The 13,980-nt window shown below is 44.2% G+C and overlaps 1 protein-coding gene across 1 annotated transcript in view; it reads left to right on the forward strand.

Annotated features, from left to right (window-relative positions):
• Positions 1–13,980, forward strand: part of slf1 (SMC5-SMC6 complex localization factor 1) — a 39,825-nt gene that overhangs the window by 14,631 nt on the left and 11,214 nt on the right. The window contains exons 15-17 of the mRNA XM_039012713.1: positions 3,915–3,994; positions 7,449–7,541; positions 9,855–10,037. Coding sequence (XP_038868641.1) covers positions 3,915–3,994; positions 7,449–7,541; positions 9,855–10,037 — 356 coding nt within the window. The remainder of the gene's footprint in view (positions 1–3,914; positions 3,995–7,448; positions 7,542–9,854; positions 10,038–13,980) is intronic.

Consider the following 13,980-nt stretch of genomic DNA (forward strand, 5'->3'; position numbering starts at 1 on the left):
TCTGGCTACTCCCGTGCTATTTCTGACTAGCTATGATGGTAGCAGTAATGTAAAACTGATTTATAGCTCAAATATGCACATTTTTTGAACAAAACATAGATTTATTGTGTAACATGTTATAGGACTGTCATCTGAGGTTGTTTCTAGGTTAGTTAGGTTGGTTCTAGGTTAGTTAGGTTGGCTTTGTGCATGCTACCTGCATGCTACCGGTGCTGTGAAAAATGTCTGTCCTCTTTTGTATTTGGTGGTGAGCTAACATAAATATACGTGGTGTTTTTGCTGTAATACATTTAAAAAATCGGACATGTTTTCTGGATTCACAAGATGTTTATCTTTCAAATGCTGTATTGGACTTGTTAATGTGTGAAAGTTAAATATTTCAAAAAAAATTTTTTTTGAATTTCCCGCTCTGCCTTTTCAGTGGAATGTGGGAGGAGTTCCGCTAGCGGAACACCCATCCTAAACAGCTTCTACCCCCAAGCCATAAGACTCATGAACAGCTAATCTAATGGCTACCCCAACCCCTGTTTTACCCTGCTGCTACTCTCTGGTTATTATCTATGCATAGTCACCTTAACTCTACCTACATGTACATATTACCTCAATTACCTCGACTAACCTCTGTCCCCGCACACTGACTCTGTTCCAGTACCCCCTGTATATAGCCTCGCTACTGTTATTTTACTGCTGCTCTTTAACTATTTGTTTTATTTTTTACTTATCTAATTTTTACTTGACATATATTTTTCTTAACTGTGTTGTTAGTTAAGGTAAGCTAAGTAAGCATTTCACTACACCTGTTTTATTCGGCCCATGTGACAAATAAAATGAGATTCGATTTTCTCATTGATAGCAAGTCTGAGAAGCGGTAGATCCGTTCTATTTGCACTATTTCTATGCTTCTTGTTAAGTTTCATTTTGGTTTGTTTTACTTTCGCTTTTGTACACCAGCTTCAATCAGCTGAAAATAATGTTTATTTTTATTTTTATTACAAAACATATACACACACACAAATGACAGCATACGCACACAAACAACATCATCACACCTGCCCAGACCCACATGCTCACACCATCTCCAGCGCCTGCATCACTCTCCGCCACATGGCCTCAAACTGCACCATTTTGTTTCTCTCAGTAGCCCACCCACTCTGAACATTTGGATAATAAAGCATTGACCTTTCCATTGTGTTATCAGTAGAGGATTGGTTGATTTCCAGTTAAGTAAGATAAGAGTATCATCCAACCCATCAGGTATCTCACTGCACCCTCATGCCATGCCTTGAACATATGTAGACCGACAGAGTCAAAGTAAATTTGCATTGTAATACTTCTGACATTCAACTTTCTAGCTGAGCCCATAACTTTTGGACTTGATAACATTCCCAGAAGGCATAGCTTATTGAATCCTTGTTAGTTTTACACTTAAAACGTGACTCTTGCCGTTGTGCTGTAGAATTGGAGAATTTTGTCGCTTGTATAATACATTCTATACATTAGTTTACACTATTAAGCGTCCATTTTCGTTAACTCATTTTGTTAATGTTCCAACATTCCCTCCATCTTGTACCAATATCAGATATTTTTAATTCATGGGTCCAATATTTTTTTTCTACGAGGTTGTCAGTTGGATAGGCTCTCTGCAAGGTAAGATATACAAAACCTATCATATGACCATCCTTTTTCGACTCAGTAGTATTCCCTCAAGATTGTCCTGATGTCCCAAACATTTCAAATTTAATTTTCGTGATATGAAAGAGAAGTTGCATGTATTTGAAAATATCTACATTGGTCAGTCCAAAATTGCTTTTTACAATTATTTCCTATTACAAAGTAATTTACGGTTTCTATGCCTTTAGCTGTCCATGTGGACCAATTTATCGGTGAATTCTGAAAAGCTTGCTGGTTTTGTGTTCTACCCGGTAATTAATTGCATACACCTGGTGTCTCAGGTCTAAATCTGTTCCTGATTAGAGGGGAGCAATGGGGGCGGGGGCGGGGGGAGTGGGACTGGCTTCGAGGTCCAGCATTGAGTTTGAAGGCTCTACAGGGGTGTCAAACTCATTCCACGGAGGGCCGAGTGTCTGCAGGTTTTTGGTTTTTCCTTTCAATAAAGCCCTAGACAACCAGGTGTGGGGAGTTCCTAACTAATTAGTGATGTTAATTCATCAATCAAGTACAAGGGAGGAGCGAAAACCCGCAGACACTCGGCCCTCCGTGGAATGAGTTTGACACCTGTGCTCTACACTATTCATTGCCTGTTTTGTTACATAAACTGAAATTAGGCAAACTTCTTAGAATTTTTGCAACCAGGAAATGGCGGAGCGATTTTTGCCTATTGTACTTAAAAAAAAAAAATGAATCTGCTTTTTATGATTGAAAAAAATAACCATTTAGGCAGCCTCAAATGCAATTTAACAAAAGCAATGTCAGTTGTGGAAGGGTTTTTGATGTTGCTGCCTCTCTGATTCTGAGGTGATCTTTATCACACCTTGTGGGGTGGAAATGGCACTGGAGAGTCTGCTGCCTGTGTGTGTGTGTGTGTGTGTGTGTGTGTGTGTGTGTGTGTGTGTGTGTGTGTGTGTGTGTGTGTTTTGTGTTAGTGAATGGCTTATTGTACAATGCCCCCGGGCTTGCAGTGATCCTGCACCCAGAGTGACAGAATGATAATCCTCTATAGTATGGACGATCATAGGGGAATGAGAGAGGCTCTCTCGCCAAGTCTGTTGCCCCCATGTGGACAGGGTACTTTTTGAGTTAAGTGGGATGAGATGAAAATGTTTCTCACACACACGCGGGCACTTCTGATCTCTTCACAGACTTGTCCCTGCTAATAACAAGCTACGTGACAGAACGTGTGTTCCTCCCACACTGTCGGGGAGATTCCGCCCGGGTTCTGAACAGCCCAATTACCAGGGAACAAGCAGACTTCCCTGTAGTAAAGCATGCCTCCCCTCTCTCTCTCCTCTTCACTGTCACCCACATGTCAGACGTCCTGCTGGCAGCCAGGCAACAGGTCTCCCCTCCGCACACTCACTCACAGCGCTACTGACAGCCATACAGCTATTAGCACCACGCCGCTTTGAAGAGCGCACCTTCACTACGTCGTCTTTATTTCTTTCTCATAATCTCCTTTTTTCCCCCCGTTGAAATGACTCGCTTGGGGTTTTACTTACTAGGTGGAGGAAAAATGACGGAAAAAGGACCTGTGACGCCTACGGAGCCACAGCGCGTGGTAATTTGATCACGCGCGCGCGCGCGTCGTCGCTAGCTAGACGGGACGGTGTTGCGGATTTCTACGGGCCAGGTCACCCAGCTCGGGTTGTAGTGTTATTGCTGCATGGCCAGACTGATGACCACGTCATCATTAATACTGTAGGAAATATTGAATTGCATTCTAGAGGATTAATTTACCCAGCGTCCTCCTTGGCGTTTACACTACCTCACAGGATCCATTTCCTCAGTGCAATTGGGTGTGACCTTCATTTTGGTTATTCTTCAAACAGGGGGGCAGTGGAGACGAGTAACACGCTGACTGCACTGTATTTGAGAGCATGGGCTTTAGTAGGTGCACAGTGCTTCATAGTGACAGCCATTAAAAGACCGTGCTGGGAGTATCTCTTTGACAGGGTCCTGGTAGTTGTCTGTTTGAATGAGGCACAGTACTGGCCCTGTACACACTGCTGCCACTGCTCTGTTACTCAGAGGATGCTCCATTGCTTTGTGTGTGTGTCTGTCTGTCTGTCTGTGTCTTCCTAACATGTAGGCTTACTATTCCCAGCTGTGAAAGGAATTTCCTCTCTATGGACATTCATTGTGGCAGTATTAAATACTTTGAAAAAATGCCAGTCATCAGATGGCCATGATGATAATGTTTGATGTCAGACCTTACCCTGTCTCCCGTCTCTACCCAGAATGGCCAGCAGTCTGGTTAACGGAGCAGGTCTGGGCAAGGAGAACATCCCCAGAGGTCTCAACCGTGTCAACACAGCAGGTAACACGAACATACACACACACACACGCACACACACAACGCTTCTCTGCATATTTGCAAGCAAAAACTATTTTTCATCGACTGATGCACAGGACTAGGTCACCAGTAGAGCGAGGACACGAGAGCCTTGTCATCCGTTTGAACTTAATGAAGAGCCCATTATGTATTTATAAAGCCATGGATTAGCAGATGGTGTAGCTATGTGGGTGGATTCAATAGGCTTTTCTCATCTGTAACGAGTTCACCTTGTTTGCCACCTCTGGCATTCTCATTGAAATTCCACACGCTGTTAATGTTCTGGATCTATTATTCACATTTTTTAGGGTAAAAAAAAAAAGAAAGAATAATCGCACGGATAAAAGAGAAACGTGGAAATCATGACAATAGACGACACCACCACACGGGCACACAATGGTCGTCAGATCCCCAGTTTAAGAATATTAAACACAGCAATTAGGGCTGTGCTGTGAAAGTGATTTACTGCGTGCAGAACTTCCTGCACTTAGAGGCTTGGCACTCTGTGTGAACTCTCTGAGGTGTCAGCGCTCATATCTCCCCTCTCACCTGATCAGAAAGGCCCTGCACCAGAGCCAGGGAGGTAGGGGAGGGCAGGCAGGAGACTCCAGGCTGTTTGCGTGTGTTGTTTTTCCACTACGTGATCTCTGTACCGATGCGCTCAGCATAAATGTTTGATGAACCATCAGCACATCTCTCTCTCTTTTTCTCTCGGACACACACACACACATTTCATATTGCTTTCCTATGAGCTGTTTTTCTGTGCTGCATATCTTAAACTCTACGGCCACTGGGTCTCCCCTCTAGCATCTGAGAGGGGCTGTGGGTTTAGGAAGGTCCTTTTCTGTGCTCTGGCAGTTCTACAGTCTCCTTGGTGTTCTGTCCTGACTCCACTGTTGAGTTTCTTGGGTGCTACTAACATAGCTAGCATTGAGGAGAGCAGACTCTTACAGTAGGTGAGGTACAACATTAAAAACTGGCATATTGTACCCCCGCTTCCTGTTAGAACACTCAATTGAAATCGCATCGCCATCCAGTGACCACCGTCTTGTGATACTCTCTACACACATCAAATCGGTTCTCTGTCGTATGTCACCGATCAAGCCTAGTTCACAACATTCTTACGCAGTTTTTCAACTTCCACGGCAAGCCAGGTTTGGTGTTTTCCTACAGTAGGATATTGCCGTCCAAGCATGTACGAGGTTGTACATTCAGACATTGGTGTAAATGAATACTTGGCACTGTGTATAGTTTTCTAGCACCGTTCTGACAAATAGCGTTCTTATTGGAAGCGATTTGCCAGCAGCTTTTTGGACCAGCTTGCCAGTCAACACGTGGCACGGCTACACAGACAAAGTGGAGGGGTTCAACACGTACATTTAACTTTTCTATTAAAGAGTGAAATGGGGGATTGTTAGAGGGATTTATAGAAAAGGACAGGCGGATTTATCCTTTCCGTGCTTATAAATGCTGAGCATGCAATTACCCCTATAATGGAGGCATTTCGTCCAAATTGGAGCCATTACAGTGATTTAACAGTGCGTGGATTGGGCCTGGCATTTGCGAGGATGTGTACACATGGGGAGCTGTGGAATGGGTGTTTAATCACAGCGTTTTAGAGGCTGTAATGGTGGAACACACTGTGCAGACCGCTGACCTGCCACAGTGCAGAACAACTCATTAAGGCCAACTTGGACTTCACTCTCTGTCGTCTAGTTATTGCTGTTTTTTTTTTTCTTTTCGTGTGTATTATTCATTTGAGTTTTATGTTTATTCGATTTGGAGATAATTTATTTACATGGAAAGAAAGTGGTCTTATTTATCGGAGTTTCTTAACTGTATTATAGGAAGATTGAGGAAGTAGTGCTTATGAGGGAGAGGTTGCGTTGGAAACTGTGCTCATGTCGGCCATCTTGGCTCCAGTGTATTCCTCGCCGCATGGTGTGAGAATATTGGTACGGACCAGTAACTCAGAGAGGAGAGTGTGCAGTTGGGTTCACGGTACTGTTCTGTGAAACTCCACCGCCAGATCCGATCCACCAGTACCGGCTGTCCCTTTTTAAAATCCGGACTATTCCAGTTGGACATAACGGACAACACCGCATTCCAAAACCCATAACTGAGGAGAGGCAGGATTAATTTTGGATTTCCTGTGTTTTGGGCTGGCGAGAGGCAACGCACCAAAGAGACGCTGGGTTGCTCTGCAAGGGAAGGTGTTTTTTTTCGAGGAGGGCGCTGGGGCATGATGCAGCAGGGCAACTGGCACTGGAGATCTGAAATATATTCCACAACACAAGCTACCCTCCGCTTTGTGGCTTACCTCTGCATTTTGACACGAAGAAAGAAGAAAGAACAGTGCTGTTCCTCGTCCAGATGTTGTCGAAGCTCCAGATAAACAGCGTCTCTTTCTTTGCTGTCCCGCCCTTCAACCTCTTTGTCAGGTGGAAAACACATTTAATGCGTCTAATGCAACCTCAAAGACACCTCTGGGAAGAAAGGAACTCTTCAAGTTGAAAGCGTCGAGCATTTTCAATATTTCGCTGTGCCTTGAAATGCAGCACGCCTCTCTTCCTCTCCCCTGCACTCTTGCATGTCCTGTCTCTGTCTGCCCTCTCCTCCCTTTCTCCCCCTCGTTCCTCTCCTCCCACTCCCCATGCCCTGCTCTGTGCTCCAGTGAAGCCTCTGTATGGCCAGGCAGGCTAGTAAAGCATTTATTAGGAATTCTGCAGTCCTGTATTATACTGGCAAGCAAAGAGGCACTCATGCTTGGCCTTTAACTTTCTCGTGAAGTTCAGCCATACATGAAAATAGGGGGTACTGTCCCTCCTAATATATTCCTGATTTAATATTGTATCGAAAAGAGAGCGGGGGGGGGGAATGTAAATACATCTTTTGTGTCTGGGTGTTGTAGTTTGCTGATTAAATATCACGTGGTACGTTGGTAATGCCCGGTGGAGCTTTTGAACCCTGGATGTGTGAAGAATCCTTTTTGGAGCCTTTGTGCCTGGGCTGTGTACCATAACTTTCTCCAGGGGAACAATACGTGACAGGAAGAGGCTCTTCTCACACTCGCAGCCCGTTTATTAACTTTGTGGGGCTCTGGTGTAAGTGGAAAATCCCTCTGTCCCCAAAAAAAGAGGGAGGAGAAAGAGCCCAATTCACTCTTTTTTTTAATGACTTTATTATTATTTATTTTTGATCTCCCTCCCGTTTGTCATCTCTCCTGTTAAATCGCATTCTCATTGGAGGTTCGCCTTTTCTTTTTTTAGGTCATTTTTTTTGTTTTGTGGTCGTTGGGGACATTTCTTCAGTACATTATTGGTGTGTGAGTGTAACAGGGGGACAATGGGTAAGACACACCCTAATTTTGGATTTCTCTTCTTTTTTTTTCTCTCTCTCTCTCTTCTCCTTTGTGCCCATTGACGTGGTCCTGGCGAAGGCGAGACACTCCTCCACAGAGCCTGCAAGAGGAACCAGGTTGAGACGCTGCTTCAGATCCTAGCACTTCCTGGGACCGACATCAACGTGAAAGGTAGGTCCCCCCCCCCCTCTCTCTCGCTGCTTCCACTTTAGGGTGTCGTGGAGCGATTTTAACGTGGAATTAGAGAAGGAAGGAAAAGAGAAGTGTGCGTCATCAGTGTAACCTTTAGCTAAAATGCGAAGGGTGTGTCTTGGAGGAACGGGGTGGGTTGGAGGTTAGATTTAGTCGCTCTGCCAAGTGAATGCACTTCCTCTTATATTTTCACCTGTTTCCCCCCCCCCCCCTCCCAGGGAAAATATAATAACTGTCTTCCTTTTCAGTCCATTTCAATGGCTTATTATGCATCGTTAGTTTAATAGTTTAGATGCGTTGCTTGATGGTCGTCTAACGTGCTAAGTGGAGATTGGGTGAACGGGACGAAGAGTAAAACCGGAGACGTGATGGCGAAGGAAACGGGACAAACTGAAGGGCTTGGAGTGGTGGGAGGACTAGTTTGAGAACGATCTCTATGCTCTAGTGACATGGAACGCAAACCTGTCCCCATAACGAGGCCTCTGGTCTCCGAGACAGAGAACTCCTATTGTTTAACCTGTTTGGGCTGCAAGCCCTAAGTCGGGATCAATATGACAACAGCCACTTCAAGTGCAGGGCGCGAAATTCAAAATCTATTTTTTAAAAATATTTAACTTTCACACATTAACAAGTCCAATACAGCATTTGAAAGATAAACATCTTGTCAATCCAGCCAACATGTCCGATTTTTTAAATGTTTTACAGAGAAAACACCACATATATTTATGTTAGCTCACCACCAAATAAAAAAGAGGACAGACATTTTTCACAGCACAAGTAGGATGCAAGTAGCATGCACAAGCCAACCTAACTAACCTAGAACCAACCTAAATAACCTAGAAAAAACTACCTCAGATGACAGTCCTATAACATGTTACACAATAAATCTATGTTTTGTTCAAAAAATGTGCATATTTTAGCTATAAATCAGTTTTACATTACTGCTACCATCATAGGTACAGTCAGAAATCGCACGGGAGTAGCCAGAGAAAATACAGACACCAACGTCAACTACTAATTACACATCATAAAACATTTCAGAAAAATATATGGTGGATAGCTAATGAAAGACAAAGATCTTGTGAATAGAGCTAATATTTCCGATTTTCTAAGTGTTTTACAGCGAAAACACAATATATCGTTATATTAGCTTACTACATTAGCTAGCACACAGCAACATTGATTCTAGTCGAACGGTAGCATAGCACAGTTCGACAGATATATGAAAAAGCATCCCAAATTGGGTCCTTATCTTTGTTGATCTTCCATCAGAATGTTCTCCAAGGGGTCCTTTGTTCAGAAACGTCTTTATTTCGATCCAGAACGAACGATTTCCCTCTTGAATTAGCAAGCACACTGGCAGTGCGACGCTAACCTCTCCATCTTGACAAAATTCTTGCGTCGCATCACGTCTAAAGTCCAGAATAAATTTCAATAATATAATTAAACTATATTGAAAAAACATACTTTAGGATGATATTGTGACATGTATCAAATAAAATCGAAGCCGGAGGTCATATTCACCTTTAACGAGCGTTTTCCAGGAGCCAAGTACAGGTCCTACTTCGCGCCCAGAAAAAAAAAATAAAGTGCGCAAGTCTCACTCCAAGAGGTTGTGTTCAAACCCTGGACGAGATATTCAAGTCCTTTCTGCTCTCACTTCCGCATGACACCCAGGGGAAGGCGTATGACGTGTTTCTACAGTCCTAAGTGACATGACCTTTTATAGACAAGGTCTTGAAGAGAGACATCGATGTTGGAAATCTCACTTCCGGATAGGAAATGGGCTGTAAAAATAGTTCTGTTCCACTTAGAGAAATAATTCAAACGTTTTTAGAAACTAGAGACTGTTTTCTATCCAATAGTAAAAATTGATTAAGAGGCCGTTTGAAAATGGGCACATATTTTCCAGTTTTTCAATACGCCCCCTGCAGCCATAAGAAGTTAACGTGAGAGCATAAGACCGATTACACCTACAGAATACACCAACCTACCTACTGCACACTAGGTATAGATCTAGACTTGTTTCTTCAGATCAATATAGATTTAAGCTATTAAATATTACGTTTTGGTGTGTGTCTAGCTTTGGATGTAGAGAAATTATTAAGAGTATCCTAGATGATTTGGTTTTCAAATGAAAAGATGGCTGCTATTAGCTATGAAGATATTAGCAGTATAATAAGTTGTTTGATGGTTGTCATAGGTGTTGTCGTCCATTTAACTCATAATGTAGAATTCAATCTTTAAAATATAATTGGATGACCATTTTGTCTGGTGTGTGTTACTACTCAGACCACGCAGGCTGGACGCCCCTGCACGAGGCGTGTAACCATGGCAGCCGTGCGTGTGTGGAGGCCCTGCTGCGCCACCGGCCCACCCCTCACCTGTACAGCCAGGTGGGTGGAGTTAGCCCCCTACATGATTCGCTGCTCGGTGGACACACGGACATCGCCATGATGCTCCTGCAGCATGCAGGTCAGTCAGCGCGCATGGTATGCCGAAACTTCTGTACTTTTTCCATTCTGGAACATGAAATATCAAATGTTATTTGTCGTATACGCCGAATACAACAGGTGTAGACCTTACCGTAGACCTTTCTGTGAAATGCTTACTTACAAGCCCTTATCCAACAATGCAGTTCAAGAAATAGAGTTTGGAAACTCAAGTAAAAAAATCAAATAAACAGACAATAAAATAACAATAACGAGGCTATATATCAATCAAATGTATTTATAAAGTCCTTTTTACATCAGCCGATGTCACAAAGTGCTGTACAGAAACCCAGCCTAAAACCCCAAACAGCAAGCAATGCAGATGTAGAAGCACAGAGGGTACCAGTACCGAGTCAATGTGCGGGGGTACAGGTTAGTTGAGGTAATTTGTACATGTAGGTAGGGGTAAACTGACAATGCATAGATGATAAACAGCGGGTAGCAGCAGTGTAAAAATAAAGTGTGGGATGGGGGTCAATGTAAATAGTCCGGTAGCCATTTTGATTAATTGTTCAGCAGTCTTATGGCTTGGTAGAAGCTGTTAAGGACCCTTTTGGACCTAGACGTGGCGCTCCGGTACCGCTTGCCCTTCGGTAGCAGAGAGAACAGTCTGACTTGGGTGACTGAAGTCTATGAAAAAACGGTTCGGTACTAGAATTATTACTTTTGCTACTTCTGTCAAATGTGTCTCACATTGTATAGAGATTAAGAGGAACTCTCAAGACTTCAAAATATTTTTTGAAACCTCCCACTTTGGGCTGGATGTGTCAATGCAGAATTACTGTTTTACCTCAATTAGCCATGAAATCCCTAGTTTGTAAGTAGCTGTTTTTCTGGAAGCGGTGCTGTGCCATTTTTCCTATTTTTTTATGTGGGCCAGCCCCTAGCAATTCAATTTCAACCAATGAGCTTCAGCCCCTCAGCATTTGAGTGACAGCTAGCAAGAGGCACATCATGCGCACACAGCAGAGTGAGAGAGAGCGCAATGACGAAGTGCACATATCATATATGACGTAGTACGCAATTTTAGGGGAGCGCTCTTGGCTCGTGAGCGCTACTTTCAAAACAACTGGCTTAGAAGTATACAAAAGTACCGGAGAATACCGTTTAGCACCTTACTGTAATAGTTTGCATTAAAATGTGCAAAAATAGCTTTTTTATCAAAATACAATTTCAAGCAAGAATTTTGCTAGCGATTTGACAGGGGGGGGGGGCACTAAAAACAAGCTGTTATTGGCAGAGAGATTTGGAACTTGTTTTGTTATTGGTCCCACCGATTAACCCACCGATTGAATAGAGCAGTAGCTGAGTTAACGGTCTGAATCAAATGTCATTCTATGACTGGCTAATACGACTTATTTTTTTGCCGTGGTAGCGAGTGTCGTGGTACTAAGCCTGGTATCGAATTCAAAATGTTGGTACCGTGACCACACGCACACACACACAGAGAAACAAATGCATAGATTCACACACAAAGTCGAAGAGTTACTTTATTGGTTTCAGTTTGAGGGCTAGCCTATTTGGACTACTATAGTATTTGGAAAAGTAGCCTAACTATTGAATGAGGTGAGAGGAATATGGATGGATGAATGAGTCTGAAATGTAGCTTTGATGTATCAGGGAAATTGGCACTGGACTTTAGCGGCCTAACAGTCTTACGGCCACAGTCTCAAATCTAAATCATCTATGCATCTCTATCTCCCCCCCCCCCCACCACCCTCTCTTCCTTTCTGTGTTCCATCGCAACGTCTGTCCAAACGTATTACCCATCCACTCATAAGATGTCTGTTAATGTCTTTTTGAAGAGATTAGAGTCGTCAGGTTCTGCCGCTTGTGAAATTCACACGCTGGTTTGGTGGGAAATATGTCACAACAGAAATAGTTTGTGTGTCTCTGTGTGTTTGCTTGCCACATGCAATCGCTGTTTGGGAGCTTTGAAGTGAGTGTGACGTGTGTCAAAATGAAAGGGGGGAGGAGGTAGTGGTTGCATAGCTGTGTGTGTGTGATGGTGGTGGAGGGGGGGATGGGTAGGTGTGTGTGGGGGGGTAGACAGCGTTGAACAAGACGCCCATGTAGGCTGCCGCCACTTCCCTGCCTCACTCTCCAATTTGACTAATTATAGTTAATTTGATTTGGCTTTCCTATTAACACATGTATATATTCTGTCCTCAAAAAGTAAATTAGATTGGGATTGTTTGGTCCCGGTGAGAAAACGGAGGATTTTTTTTTTTTTTTTGAGCGGTGACAGGAAGAAAAGGAGCAAATTTTAAAAGGGGTCAGAGGAAGAGACTGTTGGCAAAATGAAAGTGTGCGTGTGAGCTGTCTGTGTGGGCTGCACCAGTCACTGCGAGCCTTGTCTTACTAGGACTCTGCCCGCTAGGCCACATCACAGAGATGGATGGATGGAGCAACAGCTGCTGGAGGAACGAGAGCACGCTCACAATTTAACACGCAGCTCTTTTCCCCCTCTTTCTTTCACTTAGTTTCTATTTCTTGACGTTGTGACTGGAGGTAGTGGGGCTAGCTGGGGAGAGGGAAGGGGTTGCAGTGTCTCTGTCTGTCCCCATGGACACCACTGGCCTTCAGGCTGACCGATGGAAAGGACAGAGCGAGCGATTCCCGTCAAATAGAACATTCGAACCAGGGGCTTTGATTAGCAGGCGGCTGGGTCCTACACATCAAGACAGTTGTGGAGCGACTTGGACAGCAGCTTGGTTCCATTTACCACTCATTCAGCTTAAAGAAGAGGGTCAAGTAAAGTAACTACAATGTATTAATATGTTTTCTACCGACTATTTGGTTTACAATGATTACTGAGTACATTTATACATGAAAAAAATATATTTTGCGGTGGGGTTAGCTAGCAAGCGTTGTAGTGGATACTAAATTGCTGCTGCCTGGCTGTCACCCTGTTGTGTTGTTCCCAACAGCCAAACTCAGCTGCCAGGGCTTGGTCGGAAAGGCAGCTCTCGCTGCCACTGCCAAACAAACAAGGCCTTTCAATGGCAGTGTTGTAACCCTGAAATAATAACCCTGGCTGGAGGACACAGAGGGAGGGAGGGAAGGGGTTGGAACGTATGGCCCCCACCCTCGACCCTGGGGTGCTGGCGGGGAAAGCATGCCATGGCTGAGGGCAAGGCCTGCTCTCTCCCCTCTCTCTCTTTACCCTCCCTCTGCTCTCTGAAGACTTGCCCACACGACCCTGCGTGTGTGCCCGCTCGCCGTGCCCCCTCCTCGGCTGGGAGTGTTTAAATTTTGCAGGATGACCAGAAAGAGAGAGAGAGTGCCCCTGATTTGGAATGGAAAATGACCTGGAGCTGTGGCTGAGCTCTGAGCGGCTCCAGAGAGGCGTGGAGAGAGAGAGGGAGAGAGAGGCAGGAAGAAAAGAGCCTTCAAGCTGTCGCCCTGCGCCTTAATCTCTGGTGGCGTGGGCTCAATACAGCCACCCATGTTAGTAAGCAGACCAAGTCTGCTTAGCCTAGCCTAGCAACCCTCTACATCCAGTCTCATTGAGGCCCAGCTAACACACACCAACTAAACAGCTCATTTAGATTAGGCTACACTACACTAGGTTAATTAATTAGTGTCTTTTTTTTTTTTTTTTACTTTTCTTTCCTCATCACGAGCGTCTGCTCAACCGTAGGATAAAGAGGAACTGCACCCGCTGATTTAACCTAGTTTTTTGGCTTGCTCTTCAAGAAATGCAGGCTGCCATGACAGAAGCCAAATGTGAGTTGGCTTGGGGGTGTGGCTTGATGTGGGTGTTTCTTGGGTGTGTCCTTACCACCACCAAGACACACCCATCTGTCAGAACCTTGGCCGCAGATGTTTCCCCCCCCACTCAATCGCAACGAACAAACCTCCTGCAGGTGGAGCTCAATAACTACAGGCAGGTGTATGGTGAGATGCCGGAGGAAGCTTTGAAT

The sequence above is a fragment of the Salvelinus namaycush genome, chromosome 18 (assembly GCF_016432855.1).
Source record: "Salvelinus namaycush isolate Seneca chromosome 18, SaNama_1.0, whole genome shotgun sequence".
In the NCBI taxonomy this organism is placed as follows: Eukaryota; Metazoa; Chordata; class Actinopteri; order Salmoniformes; family Salmonidae; genus Salvelinus; species Salvelinus namaycush.